Source organism: Xylocopa sonorina, chromosome 4 (genome assembly GCF_050948175.1).
Source record: "Xylocopa sonorina isolate GNS202 chromosome 4, iyXylSono1_principal, whole genome shotgun sequence".
In the NCBI taxonomy this organism is placed as follows: Eukaryota; Metazoa; Arthropoda; class Insecta; order Hymenoptera; family Apidae; genus Xylocopa; species Xylocopa sonorina.
Genome location: NC_135196.1, coordinates 11,192,913 through 11,216,278, shown reverse-complemented (window position 1 = coordinate 11,216,278; position 23,366 = coordinate 11,192,913). Strand labels below are relative to the sequence as shown.

At 42.4% G+C, this 23,366-nt stretch overlaps 3 protein-coding genes across 6 annotated transcripts in view; 2 read left to right on the top strand and 1 right to left on the bottom strand.

The window, feature by feature from the left end:
- Positions 1 to 23,366, bottom strand: part of Gcn2 (eukaryotic translation initiation factor 2 alpha kinase Gcn2) — a 215,173-nt gene that overhangs the window by 21,336 nt on the left and 170,471 nt on the right. The gene's annotated exons all lie outside the window — the stretch shown is intronic.
- On the top strand, positions 1,246 to 5,687 carry LOC143423081 (gustatory receptor 5a for trehalose). The gene is made up of 9 exons (XM_076894152.1): positions 1,246 to 2,337; positions 2,505 to 2,736; positions 3,555 to 3,690; positions 4,299 to 4,495; positions 4,581 to 4,672; positions 4,794 to 5,014; positions 5,087 to 5,258; positions 5,410 to 5,499; positions 5,586 to 5,687. The coding sequence occupies exons 1-9, from the start codon at positions 2,065 to 2,067 to the stop codon at positions 5,643 to 5,645; spliced, it is 1,473 nt and encodes a 490-aa protein (XP_076750267.1). The 5' UTR covers positions 1,246 to 2,064; the 3' UTR covers positions 5,646 to 5,687.
- Positions 14,686 to 23,366, top strand: part of Nachra7 (nicotinic acetylcholine receptor alpha7 subunit) — a 134,453-nt gene continuing 125,772 nt past the window's right edge. For all 4 annotated transcript variants that reach the window (XM_076894151.1, XM_076894150.1, XM_076894149.1 and 1 more), the window contains exon 1: positions 14,686 to 15,195. Coding sequence is in view for 3 of the 4 variants with exons in the window: in XM_076894150.1 (XP_076750265.1) it covers positions 15,150 to 15,195 (46 nt within the window). In the remaining variant the exon portion in view is untranslated. The remainder of the gene's footprint in view (positions 15,196 to 23,366) is intronic.

The window sequence follows — 23,366 nt, the reverse complement described above, 5'->3', positions numbered from 1 at the left end:
AGAGTATTAAAGTGTATGAGATCTTTAGAAAATTTGTGCCTCAAATACCCTAATAATTTTTTAATAAAATATACTTTAATTTTAAAGCACTATGTATGTTAAAAATATGTAGGTCAGGATAATCTACATAATTGTAGAAATAATGGCATGAGAATAATGGATTCTCATTCTTGTTAATTAGTTGTACTAAAAGGTACTTATAAATAATATGTTCTATCAAGGTTTAATTTATATACAAAAAAAGAATAAAACAATGATAAGATCGTAGTATAAATATAAATATAGGTATCCATGAAATAATACAGATTTCGCAGAATTTTATTTCATGAATTAAGAGTATAGTAACTATTCAATAAGACAAAGCTCACAGAGCTAAAATTTCTACTAAAATTTCGAATAAGAAGGGTAAAAATGAATAAGCACTGAATTTTATAAATAAAGTCAAAGGATTATATGCATATATCGGATCATGCAATCGCAATTTATAAACGTTAAGCAAGCGTACGAAGGATCAGTAGTATAAACGCCTATCTGATCAGGCGTGTATGGCGCAGGCCCGAGTATGTAGTTCAATTCTCCTGAATCAAGAAACTTTTTACGAGTTAGTACACATTGGCACACTCGTGCAGTGGATTCTTTATTCTCGTTAAAATTCGACCTGTTGCATTCTCGGTTTCCGTTTTCCACAACAGAAAATGTTAAAAATATGAGAATTTTAGACAGGCTACTGTGTGAGTACCTTTTTCTCTTTTAGATAAATAACATTCCACTAACATTTAAACTTTCAAATTACATGTATTAAAAATGTTATTCAAAGCATGAAATATATATGTATTTACGAATATTTAGAAATTGATTCACTGTATTTTTATTTCTCTTTAATCTCATAGCTCTCAACTAATTTGTGCATACCTATAAAAAATAAAAGAATGGTACACCCAAGCTAAAGCACGCGGTGATACGATGCTATAATTTTAGCGATTTTACAGTTTCATAAAAGCTTAATACTGAAAAATCGATATTATTACAAACAGCTACGAATTCTCCAGGGTCAGCTGCGTCAAAGATATTTTTACGTGAGAATAGTAGCATTATGGTCTTTTCTCTATCAATATGTTCTCCAGATGTCTGCTGTTCTTGAAATAGAACAAATACTCGTTTTATTAAATGTTACAAAAGACCATTCACGTATCAAAAATAATCCGTACAAATTTATATATGCTTTCCAGTAAAATTTCAGTAATTCTTTTAAAAGAAATTAGTTTAGTCTAGTTCTTCCTCAGGATACTATGTTTGCGTAGGTGTATCAAATATATGGAGTATGGACGTCGTTTCAAATCAACAAAAATTTTCAATTCCAACACGTTGCTTCACACTGTAGACACACACAAGCTACCTTTTTTCCTGGAATGTAATGCATTATTGGTATCAGTTGTCTCATGCGTCACACCCGTAAGTGTCCACAATGCTGGGTAATTAATTGAACAGTCCTGCGAACAATACCATTTATGCATAGAATCCCATCGAAATTTATTAATCGCGCGTTCTCTTAACGTTATCTCTGACACAACACGATGAAAACTAAGCGATCGGGAACAGGAGATATTATCTGGTATTCCTGAAACAACGACGTTTTTATTTCAGGGACGATAAAATGTAAAATATTAGCACGTATAACGCCAGTGTTATTCGATCGATGAAGTACAGTATTAATGGCATTGATGAATACAAGTCGTATTAAATCTACAAGTCGAGGCCCATTTAAATATTTTCTTCGACAAAAGACATCGAAGCTGACACGCTAGATTCGGCAAATAAATCCGATTTACGAATAAATGTGCATTCATTTAGATAACGCAAGAAACAGAAGTATAAGTAGGTACTTATCAAAGAATTATATAATCGGATATTATAGCGTCATTGTGTATAAAACGCAGAAGAAAACTTTCCGTCCAACATGATGTTAGTTTTATCAGCTTTATCGTTATATGTCTTGCATATAATTACCACAAGTACAGTTTAAGAAACAATAATTAATTCATTTCATTGTCACCTAATAAATGCATGTTTTTAGAATTTTTTAGGATCATATTAGGTAACGATTTAATGGTTCCATTTATGAACACGTATTCAAAGGCCCAGTTCATTATGCTACAATCTAAAGGAGTCATAAATGAAGTACCCCATAGAAGCGGGGAGTCTAGTCAAAAGATCTGGTCCTCTTTCATGTACCAAAGGGATAATAATAATGACGAGGAATTAAACATGACTCAAACAAGTAGTTTGTCTGTTGGAGCAATTCGCGATGACGAACGAAGTTATACTACAGATATCAGCGTGAGAATTTCATTATTAATTCAAGAAACATTTTCACAAGATAGGGAAGAGATATACTTATAATTATTTTTCATTCACTTGTTATTCAAATAACTTTAGTGAATATTGTTATGTATAAAGTTGTATATTTTAGGAATTTCGTATTAATATTGTTCATCTTTTTATAGACGATAGAGAGTTTTCACTGTGCGATTGGGCCTGTTTTGAACGTCGCCCAGGTGTTTGGTATGTTTCCAGTAGCTGGTGTCCGATCTTCGTCGCTCTCGAAACTTCAGTTCAAAATATTCTCATTTCTCACTATTTATTCGGGCTTCATCGCTACGATGTTTTTCTTCATGACTGCTCTATCGGTGATCCACATGCTGAAAACATTCAACGTTGACACCTTGCAAAGACGCGGTAAGCGAAATCAGTCTATATTTTATTATAATATATGTGTTGTTTAACAATCCTGCGAGTCATCGTTCAAATTCTACCGAATGTTACACTATGTATTCACGCGTTTGTTACGAAGGAGGTACTCGTTACCTATAAAACTCATTTATTCAGGATAGTAGTAGGGAGAAACGCTAAACAGCTATAATATGAAATATGAACTGATCCAGTTATGTCAGTGTGGTTGATGGGTAGAGCTCCTTAGGGTGCGTACTTCAAAGATATATATCTGGCTACCACGCGGTCGCGATTTATACATATATCATCGTGGTCGATGCCTTGATACTATCTTCCCAACTTTCACCCATGTCTCACTGGTTGCAGTCGAGATTTATATCGTCGCCGCGTTAGGGGTTGCTTTTTTTTTATAACTGCTCATGTAAGGAATATGTAGTTTACAGATATTTTAATTTCAATATTTCGTGTCAGACAGGGAGAGATGGAGAGAAAGAGCTGTTTGAGGGTAACTCGAATATTTCCCATGACTAATTCTAGCCTATATTTGTAAATAATTTCATGTTCAGTTGAACATTCGAGGAGAACATTTACGTATAGACAAATACGAATTTTTGTATTCCATAAAAAATTATACCTAACTAGAAAAAGCGTTATAAAAAAAAGCACAACGATGATCTTTGATCTGGAATACTTTCTTGAATAGCCGTCAATTTCTGCGGTTAATCATACGGGAGGGGCGTTTAACACGAAACAGCCCCTGTTTTCCTCGGCAGCACGCGATAAAGGAAGGTGAGATAAACTGGTGATATTATATTGCGTTTTAGGTGGCATAGGTGCAGCAACAGTTGGCGCGGTATTCTATGGGAACAGTCTGTTGGCCAGTATCCTATTTTTCTGGCTGTCGTCTCGGTGGATACCATTCCAATACGAGTGGAGGGCCATGGAACAATACTTAGACAGGTCGATATCGCGACACTGTTCGTAGGTACAAAATGTGGCACGACACACGGGTTTACTAATCGCGTTGTTTGTGACTTTATCTGGCGCGCACGCGAACTTCTTGCACAGCCACTAATCAGTATTGCGCCGGGAAGCCGCAATAATTGGTTTATTTTACCGTGCAAACGTGATACCGCGAGATTTCCTGACGATCCGATCTCCGATCGGACACTTTTTCCGCGATAGCGAGAAATTTTCAAAAGCGCACGAGATGCAAATGTATTTGTTTTCCTGCAATTGTAAAGTATTAAGGAGGAACGAGCAGAACATTCTTGTTAACGCAGTTACGAGCTATACAAAACGCAAAATTCGTAGTATAGCTGGAAATGTTGTAATTGCTCGTATAAATGTACGGTGGAGAGCATTTTTGATACGATGCTTTAATTTGTTTCCGAGGAAATCAGCTGTGAAACATTTGCCTATCTAGCAATGGATTAGTCTGCTAAATGAATTTCGTGTTTTATTCGTATTAACCATTGCTATTGCACCTAACTAATAATTGTTTAATTATAATCTCAGTGATTTATGAAACATAAAGTGTTACACTGATCTGAATTCCTTCTGTACAGCAATTCTGCACGGATTACCCGTCTTCGATGGAAGTTTTTCTTCATAAGTTCTGTGGTTCTGGTGTTGTCTCTCATAGAACACATTCTAAGCGTGTTTAATAACGCGAAAGGCTATGACTGGAATGCATCGAACTCGACATTTCGTAACTTTCTGCAAATATACACCTTACAATCGCATTCATTCCTTTTTGATACAAGTGAGACTCGATTTCGCAAAAGTACCGTAAATCATCAAACGTTACGCAGGCGGCGTTTTCTAATTAAAGTTACGCTTATTTTCAGTGGATTACAATTTTATCTTTGGCCTGTACATCTTTGCTGTCAGTAAGGTGGCGACTTTCACATGGAATTTCACAGATCTCTTTATCATGCTGGTAAATAATTAACTAAATATTTTCTTTAGTTCTTAATTGCCGAGTCTTTAAATACAGGAAGACGCTGAACGATGTGCTAATGGAAGCAATAAATGTTTTAATTCTCTGCATTACTTTCCAGGTGGCTACTGGTTTGGCTGAAAGGTATAAATCTTTAAATAAGAAACTGATAATCACAGTGACGAAGTATCGACCGACGTTTCACTGGAATGAACTCCGCGAAGACTACGCAATGTTAAGTTGCGTCGTGAAAAAAGTGGATGAATACATTTCTCCTATCATCCTTTTATCTTTTGCGAACAACTTATATTTCATTTGTCTTCAACTACTAAATGGCCTATCGTAAGTATGATTTATAAAAATAATGTGATACGCGTGTCGCTTTACCTCTCTCTTCTTTCTTTTTTCTGTTAGAATCACATCAGAGGAGAACAGCTCTTTGGCCGCGGCTTATTTTTTCGGCTCTTTCGCATTTCTTATTGGTCGCACTTGTGCTGTTATTTTACTGACTGCTAGAATACACGATCAAAGTAAGAAGGCGTTACCTTATTTGTATAATTGTTCAACATCAAATTACAGCATCGAGGTAATTAAGTTTCCTAAATATTTCGCTGTATTATTGCAGTCAATTCTTTTAAACTAATTCAGTTATGGTAAAGGAACTCCATCAATCAATTAAAATGTTGACGATCAAAAGTTTCAATTTGGTAAATGATAACAAAAATATTTCTTCACAGGCTCAGAGATTGCAATGTCAACTTTCTACGGACGAAGTAGCTCTAACAGGATTACGTTTCTTTTCAATAACGAGAAATTTTATGCTTGCGGTATGCGAACATATTCCTATTAATTATACATATGCGTGTAATAAAAATTTGTAGTACAATTTATAATTGAAAAGGTATACTTGCAGGTAGCTGGAGCGGTTATAACATACGAAGTTTTGCTTCTGCAATTCAATGATGATAAATAAAATAAAACTAACATTTAATTATATCCTCATTCATTTATTCATTTGTTTCCGTGTATGTATGATGTATAAAAAATACATGACGCCATTCTTTAAACATAAAACACTTGAATTTAGTAGCCCTTAATGATGTAGTAAAGTATAACGTAAAGGAAAGAGCTGAAGAATTATATTGAATTATCTAGCGAAATACAGAAGTAATTCTGACCTAAATGGTATCTGTAATGTCATGACAATATTTAGTTTCGGTACAACCATTTTATTGTTATTGTAGGTGAGTCGAACATTCGTAGAAGAGATATAAAGTGGCGAAACAACAAACGTTGGCGCGTACGGGCTGCGCGGGCAACAAAACAGTACGATCAGTGTGAGTCGTCCTCTGGCGGCGGTCGGACGTGTCATGGCAGTACGTTCACGCGGTTGCTTATGAACTGTGTACTATTTTCATCGTTTTAGCTACGTTTTCGTTCGGTCCTTACGTTTTAGTTCATAGTTTAATCAGTACGCTACAATATTCACTACATATTGAACATTATTAACGTAAGTATAAATCAGTTTCTGTAACTTTTACATTATCATCCTTTTGTTTGAATATTCCATCGTTTGAATTATCTACAGAGTTTCTTTGGCCTTTTGAACTATCTTTCGAGTCTGATTATTGTGTCGTTATACTCTTGCAGATCTTGGTTCTAACTGTTTCGTTTCGTTCTGTTACAGATTACTAATGGATTACATATTTCGTCCAATGGGAGCAGTGAAGGTTGATTAACGGAGTAAGTGGTTTAAATTGTTCTGGATTATCGATTGTAAGTAAAGCAACGGGTAGGATGTATATTTTTTACCAGCTGGAGCTATCCACGTGGTTACATGATACTTGTATGTTTGTATCATATGGTACATATATTTCACCCCTATGTTGAAAGGGTTGTTTAGTAAGGCGATAAGAGAGAAAGATAGAGTGAAATTTGCTATTAATCTAACAATGTTGGATGTAGCAAGTTTTGTTAAAGTTTACTCATTTACAGAGTCTATGATGTAGGATAAGGAGTTGCGAGGGAAGCAAGTTTATTCTGGTGCAAGTAAATGGTTTTAAGTAAACGATGTCAAGTCTTTTAATTTTTATTTTTATTACTTTATAAGATACAACGTCCTTTCATTGTCTGTAATAAACTACGATAGACTTCCTTCCCTCTTCGACACATTAACATTCGAATTTCACGCAGCTGGTACAATGGAATTGTTTTTCTAGTATGATAAGCAAATATTGCACCAGTTATCGTGCAGATTTTTCAAACGACTGTTGCGTCTTTTTAAGAGAGAATGACATACTCTGTTAGGAAATATAAGATATTGTTTTTTTTAATACTAGAAAGATGAGATAGTAACGCAACGAGTAATTTTATACTGCGAAATGAACCGCACGGAGGATGCATTTGTTGCTTCCATTCAATAGAGAGTAATCACAGACGTCATAAATGCTGACCAAATGAGAGTTTAGGATGACCACTCCAAGAAAACTTTCCGGGGGAATTTTTCCCTCAAATTGGAAAAGTTTAACAGCTTCGAAAAGATATTCGACGGTTTTCCTACAAGCTGAATATCCGCAGTTTCTGTTTTTCCTATCTCTATTTTAGTTTTTTTGAATGTAATAAACAAACGTTTATTACGTGTAAAGTGCTATATTTTTTTATAAGAGTCGAGGAGTTTTAATTTTTCAATTTCAAAGAATAAAAATGGTTAGAAAATAAAACAAATGCTTCTCTGTAGGGATAAACGGGGTTTCGACGGGCATAGAGTGATGTATGGGTAACTGCAGCAGATTTAATAACAGCAATTCTTTGATTTTTTTTAAGATAGAAACGTTCTATTTCACGTCGCCGTTGAGTGATGCAGTTTTAATTTACTGCCCATGCATCTTCATTTCGTTTTTGCTGTTCAGTTTCCGTTTCGCGCTACTGTTCTTAAAACGAAATGAAACAGTACACGAATTTACGTTTTCTTGACGAAATTGAGAATAATTTTGTATACGTCTTCGTTTAAACGTGTCTTCTCAATGAAGAAGGGTAACTTAAATCTAATTATTAGAAGAATACAACATTTTTAGGGAAAGTATATCCTTTACTCTACGCTTCTATTCGTTAAGAAATAATCGCGAATTAAATCAAGTTAATTGAACTGTCAGAAGTGCTGGGAGCAGCGAAAAAAGTGCGAAATTATATGCCTGCGACCGTCTTAAATATCAGCCGGGAAATACAAAGAAATAACTAATAGGTATTCGTTAAATAAATGTATTTCGTTGTCACCCCTGAACTTCATTAGCTGAGAAAAATGCGTTAACTTAATGGATTATATCACGTTACAGCGGGTTTTATTTTTTGCTTCTTGTTAATCACGGATCCTCATAATTCCTCATATAAATCAGCGCTTACAAGCTATCTAATATTTATACGATTTTTTCAAGCGAAACGTGAGAAATTTTCGATTTCGTCAAAGGATTTACGCGAGAAGTAAAACAGTACAGTTTTAAACGTGTACCATAGATATTCTCTAATATATTATTTGTGCCATAATTCTATTACAAAAAGTAACAATTTGTCAAAAGTAATACACACAAATGGCGGCTGACAAATGTCGTTGGTTGCGGGTTGTACGTTCGTATGACTGGCCTGGTAATTCTATTACTCTTCAGCGTAGCATAGCACAGTTGAAATGATTGTATGTGAATTATGAACTCCCGCGGGATACGAGGCTGGTTTCAGAATAACTCTAAGCTCGAGCCGTAAGGAAAACGAGGTTCGAACGTGATATACATACGTATCATCGCAATTCTTGACCATAATTGAATTGTTATGAGATATTATCTTCGCGATGGTGCACGAACTTTACTCGACGAACTTATATCTCATCGTTCCCTCGTTCTACCAGAAAATCACATCAAATCCTCTAATTTTATAATCCCCACCGATTCCTCGCAATACCAGCTATCTCTTCTTGCTTCGATAGAATTTTATACCCGAAAGGATCGCAATATGGACCTTTAAAACAGCAGATATGTACCATCGATCGAGCGAGAAAGGAAAAAAGGCTGGAGAAAGGAAAACGTAGGACACGAACCATGCGGGACATGATAAATCGTTCGAGTATCTCTTCTCTCCGATTGCCCGTGTAACATCGCCATCGTGCAGGCACGAAGTGCTACCATATTACTTCGTTTCGCTCGACGTGCTGTTTCTTCGCCGTGTTTTAAAGGAAACACGCCTTTACTCACCATAACCCAGTGGTCCTTTCCAACCCCTCCCCTGCCCCTGTGACTTGTCACTCGTCCAGATGCTCCCTAAATTGCAGTCTCGGCAATTCGTTTAAACGTACCACTCGTTTCGATGCATGCCACATCCTCCATCCTTCGAGGGTGTTTTCATTCGTCGAAATGTGGTTTCGCGAAATTATCGTTGCAAATTGAGCGCGATGTTCGACGAAGCGTTGTTGCACAAGTTTATTAGAAAATAATCATTATGGAATATTTGGGTCTCCCTGGGGAAATATATGTGGTACATGGACCGACATCGCTCGTAGACACTATAAATTTCGGTGAACGTTGATAAATCTTTCGACTTTTGGATCCAACGATTAAAGTTTTCGCGCGAGAATGATGCGTTATTAATGTCCTTGCAGCAAGTTTTTGCGCAATCCGCCAGCGTAGGTCCTGTATTCCAGTTCATTCGTCATCTACCACCAGCAACCGCGCTCTTCGTGTTGCTTCGCGCGCATCGCGCGAGGCACGAACGGTATTTCTTGCGAAACGTTGACTTTTTCTGATAAATGTTCTCAACGAACGGCGAGGAACACGTCCCTTCCTCATCTTTTGGCTTCTTCGCTTCGGGGGAAAGAAAATTCGGCCTATTAGAAAACCCGGCGACGCGTTACCGGCACTCTGTTTTCTGAACGCAACGAACGTGCCTCGCCACGGCTATCGAGGTGAAATGCCTTCCACCGCTTCGAGGAACGTAATTTACGTTTCACTTGCGACAGAAACTTCCTCGACGTTAAATTACCGCGGTGAAATGTGTTAATCGCGTTTGTCGAATCGAACCGATTCCAAGTGTTTCGATGCTTTCAACTGCTTGCAAAAATGGTACTAAGTATCAAGGCCTTCGGCGATGTTAGACAGAAGCCACGTCTTCTATGATTTAGCACCGCGGAAAACGGATCACCGAAGACGCTCGAAAGCCTTTTAGGCTCGGCGCTGTCAAATTACAAAGGGTCGACCTGAATTCACGGTGTCGGGACATTTTTCGGCGGGGCTATATAAAATAAAAGGCCGTCATATATAACGTTCACTTTTAAGTGGTACGTCGGGCTGCGCGCGACACTCGCCAGGAGGTCGAAAGGCAAAGCGGGCCAACTTAGGTGCGAAAGTTCATCGATGACCTGGTTCACTGTTTTTAATGAAACTGTCCCGATGATTGAGAGTTACTTTGATTTATAGCGAACGGCCGAGGGTGGCGTTTTGTTTGTCACGTAATCGGATTGAGGTTTGGCGAATGCTCCCGCTGCCACGTTACAGAAATTTTTAACACCGTTCGTGTAAATATTTTCATCTTAGCAACGAATTCAATTATCCTATTATCGTATCGTATAAATATCACCTTTATTCAGGGTACGCAGCTGATTTTTCTCGTGGATCATTAGGGAAATGCGGAACACGGTCGATCGAATGAATGTTTAGGGATAGGAAAAGCCCAGGGTTGTTCTATCGGTCTTTTTTCCTCGAATGCAATTTCCATCTAATATTTCACTCGATCAGTCGCGAAATGAGGTGGAAATTTGGAATCGAGCGATCTTAGATCGCGCATCGCGCTGTGAAAATCTGTGCTAGGCGGTTTGCATCCTGAAGACCAGTCCCACGCCGGTGTTCAAGTTAATTAGCGTTCTGTTGTGGTGCTGTTACGACGTCGTTCGAACGTCTGAAGCACGGGGACCGCTGGTAATATCGGCTGATCGATAACATCGAGAATATTCAGGTAATAATCGTCGATATCGCGCGTCTGGCGCCGGAAGAAACGTTTGTTCGTTGGCGATAATATGGATCGGCATCGGACGAGGGATCGTCGAACGAGCATTCTCGGTTTCATTTTGGATAATAGACAGTGTCTTTTAACTTATCGGATAGATGCGCTGGAGACAAAATAATATCGTTTGTTTCGCGAAATTACGGAAACGAACTGCACTTTGAATAAATGCACGAAAATCTGAACATATATTTGTGAAATCGAAATATTTTGTACTTGTAGACGATTGTACACGTTGAAAGGAAGGAGGATTAAACTGTTCGACTAATATTTCAATATTTGTCCTGTGAGACAAATAGTGGATATCATCGTCGACAATTACTGATCCTGAAACGTCCGACACGTTGATATTTATGGTCAGTATCTATCGATAGTTGCACATTGCCGTGCAGAAATCATTAGCCGAGAAAATAATGGACAATGGATGTAGAAAAAGGCTAGAAAAGAAAGTGTGAAATACGATGTATTTAATTAATTAAAGACTATTTGTTTAATGTGTTCGTAGAACGATGATTAAAAATCATCTAAAGTGAACAGGGATTATTTCATGCGAAAAAATGTAGAATTAAATTAACAGCTTTATCCTGCATTAAACGAAACGACTGGTATTCTATCAAAGAGAACATGAAAATGGTCCCACGTTTTTCAGCACTTTTATACTTGAAAATGAACGTATGAAACTGTAGATTAGTAACAATTAGTAACGAATTTAAATAAAATTTAACAAACTCTCCGAAAGTAACGTTTAAATATGTTGTACGCGATGCTCGATGTTTCCCGTGAGCTTCGAAATCTATGTAAAATATGCACGCATTGATGCAACATCGTCGAACAATGAGAACACGAGCCGTGCATTAAAATGAAACGAAACCGTCGCCTCCCACGTTTTACTATCGACTGAAAAAGAGTAAAACAAATTCGATCGGAACAATGAAACGAAGACACTCCGATCGAAGCGCGTGTTTAGAAACGCGCAACGTTGGGACAACCGAAACGTCTTCGTAACATCGAATCGATTTCGTTATCAAACAATTACGTCGGATGGTGGAAAGAGGTTGAAGAAGATCCAACGCACATGCACGCACACGCGCACGTTGACGTCTTTTAATACTTTGCAATGGAATTGGTCCCGGTGAAATCGACGGAGCTCCTCCTCGACGCGGCTCACGCTAGGGGAGCGACGAGCGGGCTTTCAACTAATTGATGCTCGATTTCCCACGTAACCACATTCATCAAGCGGCGTCCCTCGTTTCGAAGAACAGGTCGCCAGGCTCACGTAGCTGCACTCGTGTACGATTCGCGGAACGAAGTAGAAAGATTGATAGGGGAGAGGAACAAAAGGGTAGTTTGAGCAGCGTAGCGTTAAGGAGTATCGGCAAGTGCTAGGCACGCCACTCGGAAGCTGTTAACCGCAAAGCGGTTCTGGAATCGTCGATTCTTTCGTAGCTGACTCGCGTGCGCATCGGTAATGGGAACAATGGAATAAAGTGCGCCGGCTTTGCGGCTAACGAAATGGTAAAATGTAATGGGAAACCAGTCGGGGATCGAGGACGGAGAGTTAAGAAGTCGAGTAAACGAGGGGAATGCGAATTTCGCGCGGAATTTCCGGAACAGCCCCTCCCTCTTCCTTTACCTGTACGCGCGTGCGGATTTAATTAGGATATAATAGGATAATGTGGCTCCGGGTATCGAATACCAGAGTTGGACTGCGGAATTAAAAATGAGAGAGCCACGAAGATGAAAGAACTGGACGCTGTGAGTAGAAACGATCGCGGCTCTAAAAGCGAGACCGAGGACAATTGTCCGCGTAATGTGTGTACTTTAAATAATGGTATCATTATTCAATAATTGATGCGACGGTTAATGAATGGAACGTTAGCCGTGATTTAAGTGGATATTACGAACGCTCGAGTAACGCGGAATACTTTCGAATACAGAAAGAATAGAATATACCAGGGTCGAGAAAGGAGAATAGCTAGAAACTGAATTGGAGCGCTGTGTAAGTTGAAAAATTGATAACAAAAATGCCGCAATTTGCCGCAGAAGTGCTGCGCTCCGTCACACCGCAAATCCTTCGAAGAATCATCGCGGATCTCAAGGAAATCACGCCTCTGTGTAATTGATGAACGGTGCTTGGCAATTTTTGCTCCTTTGATTCCCGCACGCATGAACGTGCCGTGTGATCGATAAAAGAAAGTCTGCGAGGCCAGTCTCTGTATAATCAAAGGCGGACGCGGCTTACTTACGCGATTTATTTATATTATAACAATCTTCGATGTTACGGGTTCAATTTTTGCATCTCCGACAACAGTTTTCGAAATTTAATGGTCCTTAAAACGATAAAAGTATTCGCTACATTACGCCTCCTACCATTTATCATACTTTCCTCGCGCAGAACTCGTAAAACGAACTCCTGAACTATAGCGCTATCCGAGCAGAGTGACGAGACTAAAAGTTGTGCGAGAGGGGTAGCGTCGCACGGAATAGAGATCAACAGCAAGGACAACAGACAGTTCGAACGTTCATGAATGCTAGAGATCAAGGTCAATCACAGAAGAAGATAGTTAGGAATCGAGAGAACCGTTCATAGATCTCACCGCTGCTCTTTTCGGATGTCTAAGAAGCGGAATAACTCTGAGAATAGAGAGAGTGGGAGAGAGAGAGAGAGAGAGAAGGATTGCAGTGGTTCACGTGCGAAGAAAGGGGGTCGAAACAGGTATCCGGAAGGAAGATCGACGCAAAGGAGAATCGGAGCATCGGGGCGTTAAGAGGAGACTCGGAGGGAAGACGGTATCCTCCCGCATACGGTTCTCTCTGTTGACTGAAGCGACTTAAGTCAACGCCGCGCTCGCCAACGGTCTGGCACGCTACGTTCTCCCCTACGTACGTCACGGGGTTGGAAAGAGGGGGCGGAAAGGGAGTTGGAGAATGTGCGGGAGCCGCACCACCACCGGAGAGGGGTAGCCGAAGGATGGAGAAGGAGAAAGACGAGCAAAGAGGAAGACGTAGAACGGGGTGTTCCGTGGAGTGCGAGCGAGAGGAGCGCGAAGGGTTCAAGTATAAGGATACCGAGGCATGCGCCGTCCTATCATATTGATCTCGCCATAGTAACGATTCTCTCTTCTCCGGCGATGTTGGCATACACTATAGCAACGGGAGGAAGAGGGAAGCCCGACGAGAGAACGGCGGAAGGGGTTTGTACCGCATGGTATAGCATGCCACCCCACGATGCGCGAATGCGAGCCGCTCGGGGGTGAACGAGAACGAGAGACGACGGGCACGGGAAAGGGAAAGGTGGTGAGTTAGACCGAGAGGGGTTGGATTGATCGAAGCGAGAGGGAATACGGTAGCGAGTGCAGCGGCGGCGGTGGGACAGAGAGGTGAGCGCATCGGTGGCGGTAGGCCACACAGGGCGCTAGCGCCAAAGGGAGCCAAGGCGGCGATACCGCGCGGCGCTGCAGCCAAATGAAAATCAGTCCAGCGTTGGTCGCCGGCGGGGGCGCATCTGACAACCTTGTGACAAGACACGGGACACTCGAGGACATCGAGAGAACGGTGCAACATCCGTGATAACCATCGATCTCGAACGGATCATGGATGGAGGATGTTAACCGTGGTAGTAGCGTCACGGTGCTGACAGTCAGACGCGCTCTGGGAATCGGCGGGGTTCGGACGGCGTGGTAAACTTTGGATCGGAAGTCGGTCGAATGAGCTGGCTCCACCGACAGACGACGACGACGACGACGAAGACGACGCATCTGCTGCTAGGCTGTGCGAGTCATATCGCGTGCCCGCGGACTCCACTCCGCTTCGCCTCGCGTGCACTTCCGCTCCACCTGATCCCCGGTAAACCAACGGTGTGAGTCGTGCCGTTTATACACAGAACCGGTCACGGGAATTCGTAAGGGACGCGAAATTGTCGAGGAAAGCGAGGAGAAACAAGGGAGAGAGAGAGAGAGAGGAAAGAAAAACGTGGAGTCGAGAAGACGAGTAAAAAGAGAACAAATACAACGAGTAGGTAAGAGAGACGAAGAGATGTCTTCGATGCCCAACGATGCCACACGAAGGTACAACCGAGCTGGAGCTTAGTGCGTGCGAGGTGTACGCGCAGGGACACGCTGCAGGTCCACGGAGGCTGTCACGTGCCCCTGATAGAGTGCAAACGATGACATTGCCGTGCTCGAGGCACGTACGTTCAGGTGGACCCTGAGGAGACCGAAGGCCTTGACACGGTCAGAAGTTTCCGCGAAAACGTAAGAAAACCACCCTCAGTGCCTACGGAATCTAGCTTGTCCGTTCCTGTTCGACGCGTTTGCAGCCACGTGCGAGGACAACCGAATAGTGAGGAGGTGGAGGAGGCGGAGAAGAAGCCGGTGGTGGCGGAGGTGGTGGTGATCGAGGAAGGAGCGAGCTGCTCCGATTCCTCAATCGTGCAAACATGAGACGTTGGACTCTCATGGCGGCTATAGCCCTGGCTGCATCCGGTGAGTTGCGATATCGAGGCAACCATCCATTTCTCTTTTATAGGTACACTCCTCTCTGTGTCGCGGTACAGAGAAAAATACACTCTCTCGTTGTTCTAGGCTCTCGTCCTTGAGACGATCGTTTTTCTCGCGACGCGAACGGTTAACCGGCTGCTTTTTCGTGCAATTGTATTCTACAATCGTTTCCCTTCTTCTTTTTTTTCTCTTTTCCTTTTCTCTCTCGTCGGCCGGTTTATTTCTCTGTTTACAGTCTCTCTCTCTCTCTCTCTTTTCGTCTGTCTCTTTGCGTTCGTCTACTTGCCCGTTTTTCTCCCATTCCGTCCCCAGAGTGCAATACCATCTCGAAACGCACGAGACCGGTCTCTGTATAGGTCGCGCCGTAGGGATTTGCATAAGGCAATGGTTTTGTTCGGCAACGGGGGAGGGCGAACTTTTCAACGCTCGTAGCCGCGACAAATGGAGAACGCGGTCGTGACGATGAATCTTCGTCGGCGAATAACGATGTCTGTCAAAGCGATTTTTGCACGTTCGATCGCGGCGAGCCGCGTGCGATCAGCCTCCCGTCGCGCTGTTCACAATGACAGCCGAGGAATCGAAACGGAACGCTGATTTATAGGCGCCCGTTCTAATCTTCGCGCACGGATTAATCGCCGAAAATATTTACGAGCCGCAACCCCCGCGTCAATTACGAGGACCCGTCGTATTTCATTCGACGATTTCAATATTGGGGAGCGCGTAATTTATGCTTTATACTTGAAAAACTGTTTACGCTTGATTCACGGCGTTCCCTGAATCTCGACGCCCATGCGAAACGCGCAGAAATGTTGACCAAATCTGACAATTAGCGAAATTCGAGCAACGCGAATCCACCCTCGTCGACGAGTCAGCGGAAATGACGGGTTTTGAAGTCGAGCAATTAAGCCTGTCACTTTGAACACTCGCACGAGCGGAAGTTCAACGTTCGAGTAACTTTGGGTTCGTTATCTTCGCGAGTGCTCAAGACGCGGAGCGATTTTCAAACGAGCCCGGGGGAAGGTGTTGCTTTGCTACGTAACGTGTTGGCACTCTGACGTCATCGGCGACGCTTTTTGCGTGGTGTGCGCGCAGTCTCTCTCTCTCTCTTTCTCTCTTACTCTCGTTGGCGCACCAGCTTGCAGGCTGAACATACACACTCGACAGCGAAATCACCGCAGTCTAAATATTTGTACGTTCATTCGACGGATTCTTTCCTCTTTCCCTTTCTTCTTCTTCCCTTTTTTTTTATGGTTAAATTTCATCGACGATGTTTCGACCGTCCAATTATTCGTTTCCACGTGGCAATTTGTTCTCGCGCGAGTCAAATCGGTGACGTTACCGCGTCAACTGAACGAGGAGGAGGCTGCGATTCGCGGTGGTTCTCGACGGGACGGAACAATCGCCTTCCGATGCGGTAGATTTTAATTGACGCGATACTGGACTGGTGACCGTCTTCCTTATTCCGTTCAGCGTAACGTTCGATTAATTGAGACCTCGTCCTCTCGCTTTCGCTACCCGCGCAGTCCCGTAGGCGTGGGTGTACGAAAGGACTTGTAACTCGCCCACGCGACATCCAGAGATCCGTCATTGCGCTGTACGCTCGAAACTGTCCGATTATTGTAGGCAAAATTGAGGAACGAGCTATAGAAGAAGACATCTGTTCTTGCTCTTTGGCGCGAGGCTAGGATGCACTTGAGATTTGTTCTTGGAACCTTCTTGGAACGGATAAAAGTTCACTGGTTTTCGTTGACGTCGATCCGCAGGTTCTTTAAGGGATCGTTCTAGATTTTTATGATAGATTCGTTCGATTATGTCTGTCGCATGATACAGGGGAAGAAGAACGAGGAAACTGGTTGTGCAATTTGTATACATTCACGTACATCGTGTATGCAAATGCATACGAATAGTCGTCCAGGCTATGCACGTTGCGTGTGAAACATAAATTATCGACCGACCGAACGCTAGGCATGCTAGCTTCAGGAAATGTTGGTCCATCAGAATATGCGATCAGCATTAACAAATAAAGTACATCAACAAATACACGTAGGGATGTGGATCGCCTATGTACTAGGTTAATGCTACTCTCACTGTCAATGGTTCGTAAAACATTTGTTTATCTATGGTGCTGAGTTTCTATCCGACGAAAATATTATTTCCACCTCGCACGGATATAGTAACAATAATGATTAATTGATTTTCGACCGAGTCAATAGAAATTTAGCCATGCCCGGCAAGGTATACAAAGAAAAATGATCGAATGCTGGTTACGTTGCAGTATTAAGGCGTGGATTAACCTGTCTGTTCCCTTTGCCTAGTCTCTCCACCGACGTTTCATTGTTTCTCCCTATAAATAACGGGTGGTACGTACCGAAGACGTGATCAACGTGTCTTTTACGAGCCATGTAAACACCGTAAAACACGAGGCCGTCGAGTTCTCGCGGTTCGCGCGGGGCAAATCGGACGTGAACTTAATAAGAAATCACCAGCCACTTTTCATCCATTCCTCGCATCATCTCCGCGCGGAAGCAAGGGGAAGGGAAAGATCGCCGATCGTTTCCTGCGACACGCGATTTTTACCGCTATCGAACGGACGTGTCAATTCCCGGCAGCGCGCGAAATATGAGCGACTTGGGCGGACGTTAAAAACGGGCCAGCAACGGCGGAACATAAATTTCGAAACAGTTTTATCGCTAGCCGATTAAATACCGTGTCGCCGTGGCAGAAAATCAGGGGACGACAATGTCCACGGCCAGAGCATCGACAGGAACGACGCTACCGTCCGGCCAATTGCGTAAAGGCTGACCTGTAATTTGCGCGCCGTGCACGGTACGCGTAAAAACCCGTGGCCCACTGGAGAACCGTTCATATTACCCGATAAATTCGCATCTGCTTTGGAATACAATTTCGTTGCGAAGGTACCTCTCGTTTGACTTCGATTCGTACGTTAGAATCGCGCTTGTTAATCGTTCCCTTTTTTTTTCTGGTGTTCCAAATTCGTTGATTGATGGTTTCGGCAACTTGTTGCACATTTTTAGAACAAACGTGTACACCTAATCGAAGGATAATTAATTTCTAGACTAAATTCTACTAGATCAAAAGCTTCCACTGGATTAACAGACAATACTATATGTATTTTGATTAAGACTCTAATTTTGGACGTACAGTCGCTTATTCTTGCGATAATTTATCAGAAACGTAGCACTTTGCGGGCGTTCGAAACGTAAACGGAGCATCGAGCACCGAGATGGCCGGTGGAAGCTTCAGCGCGATCATCAGCGGTAGAATCGGTGCTTGAAAGCACTCGGCGCGTTGTTTCCGAGCATCGGCTCCCAACGACGCGACAATCGTCGTTCGTACTACTAGAGCGTACCGCGGCTCGCGTCGCGGCGTTTGCGGCCACCAGCATCCGGCTCTCTTTCTCTCTCTCTCTCTCTCTCTCTCTCTCGCATGCCGCAAAACGTCGATGTTTTGAACGTGGCAGCCGCCTCGCGTCCGTCGCCGTCGCTTTTCGCCGCTCGATTCCTCCGTCGAGCCGCGGCCGGATTCCGCTTGCACACGCGTCGAGTTACGCTCGCCATCCGCGGCCTGGTTACGTGCGTACCCGGTGCACGTGTGTTGGTGTACACCCGTGGGCGTATGTGGGTGTACAACAACGGAGTATCGAACGCGTGCGCGCCTGCCTGCCCGCTTGAAAAGCGGCGAACACTGTGTACCAGAGAGAGCCAAGAGCGGACGTTCCTGGTGCACCCGAGGCGCACCTACGATATATCGTCCATCGCGGACGCGCGGACGCAGAGGGGTGTACGGATCGCACCCTCACACGTACGCCTTTCACCCTCTCTTTCTGCCCCGTTTGTCGCGCGCGCGGCTCTTTCGACAGGCGCGATCATGCACGTCAAGAGTGAAAACTGTGCCAAACGCTGCGAGAAGCTGCGGGAAAACAAGCTTTCAGCAGCCACCCGGTTTTCTTCACCGACTGTTCGTCTTTAATGGGTCTCTATCGGTGACCATCGCGGTCTCGGTTTGGTCCCCTCCTCGCTTTCGAACGACTCGTTTCTCGATTTTAAATATATAGACAAAGTTTTAGCTTCGTTGCTTGTCTTTAATAAGCTTCGATTTTTATTGCCAGCGTATCGAGTGAAATGTTATTTTTGGGACGGGTAGAACCGTAGGACATTTGTTAGAAATGTTTCTTTCATATTAATTTCCTGTGTCAGGAGAGTTTAGGAATTGAATCAAACAAATGCCACAGAGACCCTTTTAGTAGCATCGTATCGTGGCAGAAGCAAATGCGCTCCCCTTCCGAGCATTCGAGACGCGCGGAGTTTTGCGAGACTCGAGCTTTTATGTACGAGTTTACGATTAGTTTCGTTGTCGCTCGGCAGTGATGTCGGAATAGGTACGGGGTTTCGCCCCGTTGGAACATTTAAAAGGCAGGGATCAGCGTGCGTGAGTTTAATGAAAAATAGGAAAACACGCGCGGACTATAGGTGAAACCGCCGGGAACGATGAGAAGCTTTTTTGGATGGCGGCGGTATTCACAAATACATTTTTTACATCAGGGAAAAGAGCGTGCACGCGTATAGATTCGCTGCTGTGGGGATGCACGTTTCGTTAAATTATTCAAAGAAGACAGATGCCTGGCGGTAGCGTTGAAATGTCACCTTGATGTTCCCGAGTTAATTTTCACGTGAAACTTGCCGCGTTTTTTAATTTCAACCACACACGGGAACACGGGTAAGCTCCGCTTTTTTAAAGTCGTACAACCAGCTTTTTCGAGAACGTCCGCGAAAGGAACAGTTCACAGATTATTAAATTGCTCCCTCGAAACGTAATATACGTATGTCCTATCAAGATGACAATACAAGGTCATCGAGTACTTCCGACAATGATAGAACAATCGTTCGATTTGTTTCTTGTAGTAATCAGCTTTGTCAAAGCGTGGAGAATTTTCCAGAAACGTGTAAAGTACTCTCTAGTATTCCATAGAATTTTCTACTCAGTATTTAGATTCATCGAAAGCTCGTTAAATCCTGTATAAACATCATCGAATTATTCTATCCACATTTCTCTGGGAAGCTCGCACGCACCAACTTCAAATAGAAAGATTTTCCCGTGGTGATTTTTGAGTTTGAACATCCGATCGTGGTGGAATAGGGTGCAGTTTACGCTCGACGCATCGGATAGATTCCTCCACGGTGGATCGTGATGTTACGGGGGAAAACGGGCTTTGGCTCGGGAGTTCTTTTTTAGAAGAGCTCGTTAAAATTTCAAACGCTACGGGGCGCGTTCCGACTGGGCGCAGGTACGCTCATTCTCCTTCCATCCCCGTTTGCTCCCCACCCTTCATCATTTATTTGGCCCTCTTTCTCGATGCTTCAGAATTCCCTTCGATTTTTTCCCCCTCATCCTCTGTTTCGTGTCTTGTTCCCGTCTCTATCGTTTTTCTATAATTCACCCGGCTTTCTGCAACCCCTTTTTACCTTCCGTTGCGTGTCCACGGTTCGCATTGAACTCTCGGTACATCACCGTTCGACCGAATTCCACGAGTGTTTCTCTTTTTTCGCGTTTCATCGCTCCCTTTGTCTACGCGGATATTTCCTCTGTAATTTATTCTGGCCATTCTTCTGGGTTTCCTCGAATCTACTTGCTCGGTACTGTACGAATTGGACAGCGGTCCGCAGAAGTAACCATAGGGGACGATTGGTCGCACGTTCCTCTGGAACGATATTACAGGCTGATTCTCTTTTTGCTTGGACATTAAAAGTAGATTTCGCCCTCCGTGTACCGGCGAAACTCATTATACTTGAATAATAGGGAAGCGCGGTTGTGTTTGAGTAGACCCAAAATCCGGATTATGAGATTCTGCGGCTGCTAAAGAATGGGAAGAGTGGCGGTGTAGGTGAAGAGGGGATAAAGTGAGGTCGTAGAGTGATACAAAGTTGGTGTTTATTTTTCTACATTTAATACGATCATTTGCGTGAAAGCTGCTAAACCTGAAATAAGTACGATAGTTGCGTCTCGTACAGCGGCTGGCACCCTTTAGCTTGTAGTAGCCATTTCACCCTTTTCCATTGCTGGTGGTCCAATTTATTGCATTTCATAAATGTCAGAAAAATTCTCTTAAATATTAGTTCCTGTTCAATTAATTTGGACGTAATAATTGGGATAAGATGAGAGTGTCTCTACTAACGAGGTTTCAAATGAAACGATAAGCTTATAAAAGAGAGACAACTTCTGTTATTTATAAATATAGATTCTTATGTAATTTTTTCTTAGCGCTTTGATCGTCTTGCCTTCTTCCCTTTTTCTTATGAGAAAGCAATTGCAATTGGTAATTAATTCGCAAGATAAAGTTAATTTCCCGGTTATTTTACTTAAATTGAGATCGTGTTTTCGATTCGTAAACGGATGGAAACGTTTCTCGGTTATTTAATAATATAAATAGACTTTAATAATAATGGTGTAATAATAACGGGAAATGTTATATCAGTTTAAGGGTAAAGTAGAAACGTTGACATTTTCGCATTTCGTATCGCTCGCTGTGCAAGAATAATTTTATTATAAAAATAGCGTAGGTCGTCTACTTGTTCCCGTAATGGTACGAGACTGTGCAGTCAAAGAGCAGTAAAAAATGTATTACGTAAAGAGGAACGATAATAATTTCTTACTGAAACATCCATATAACGAATGGAGATCTATCAGTATTACAAGTGTGTCTCACTTTATTCTATACAAAATGGATGCAGTTAGTGCCGTCGTTTATCGCGTTATTTTATTTTTTCATTGTTCATTCATTCAATTTTTAGTCGCAGTCGTTCACAATACGAATAAGTAGTTCTTGATCGCCATACAACTTCCGTGCAATCTTCTATACTCGTTTGTTCGAATGAAATTGCTCGCTTCAGAAGCAATCGGTACTAGTAACTCGATAGTTACAATCATGCTCCAGTATTCCATTGATGCGTGGCATATACGATTGCTTAATGACGAGTAAACATCAGAGAAGGAAAAGTGAAAAAATAGAAAGAGATACGTGGGCCTCAATTTCACTTCTAAAGAGTTTCACGTTACGAGTGGTAGTCCTCAGGCGTCTGGCTATGTCGGTACTTATCTACTTGACTCGTTCGTTGCAAGGATCTTCGTGCGTGCACTTTCAGTCCCGATTATCTCTCATCACCATCGAATCGCTGCTGCACCGCCGGTATACTTAACGGATCTCGTTACCAGAGATATCCAAGAGAACGGTATCGTACAATGCACGTTGAATTAACAATATTCCAAGTCATTAACCGAGGCAGTCGAGCGAACGCGTCGTGTCATCGTTACGTCTTACCGCAAACTATGAACCCGACTTCTCGTTCGAGAAACGATCAATGTAATTTTGCCCGCGATTGCGATGTCGTTGCTATCGCGATTGAGAGGTGAACAGCTGAGAATTTCGACTATCCAAGTTGCGGGTCACGTTACGGGACCGCTTTATCCTCGAGCGAAGGGCAGCCATTGTTAAGGTTGTCCGTCAGAATGATTCGGATGCCATGTAGCGAGAGGATTCACAAATTCAGTTCGATAAGGTTAGACACGCGTGTGTATTATTTGTAAATTGCAAATACTTGGATAAAAGCGAGATCGATAAGTTACGGGAAAATTCCACGAATCCGCTGAAATTTCCTGGGGTCGTATCACTACATCGCCATATCGCTAATATTGTTTTATCGACACAGTTTATACCATGAACACAGCTTTTTTACCCCTTAGGACGAGCCAAGAGCCTTGTAATTTTATCGACGGTTACGACGTCGTTGGACTGAAGCAGGCTAAGGAAATCTTGATTGATTTCGTTAAGACTCCACTCCTGGAGAATCGTTATTAGTTATTCTGTTTATAGTTCAGTTCGCTTAATCGCGAGTATAAATGTTTCCCTTTTCCCGTGAGACAAATCTACGTCCTCGAGAATTGAACGTAACATCTTCATTTTATCCAGACATTTTACTTCGCAATCTATTCAGAAGCGAAATCTGACTTCCCAAAGGAGAAGATTCTTTGGCCTGCAATTTTATTCCTATAATTTTTTCATAATTTCAGTTTCCACTTTTCTGCTACGCTTTACTCTAAAAAGAGTTTGAAAGGCCACACACAACCAGCTTAAGATCCCG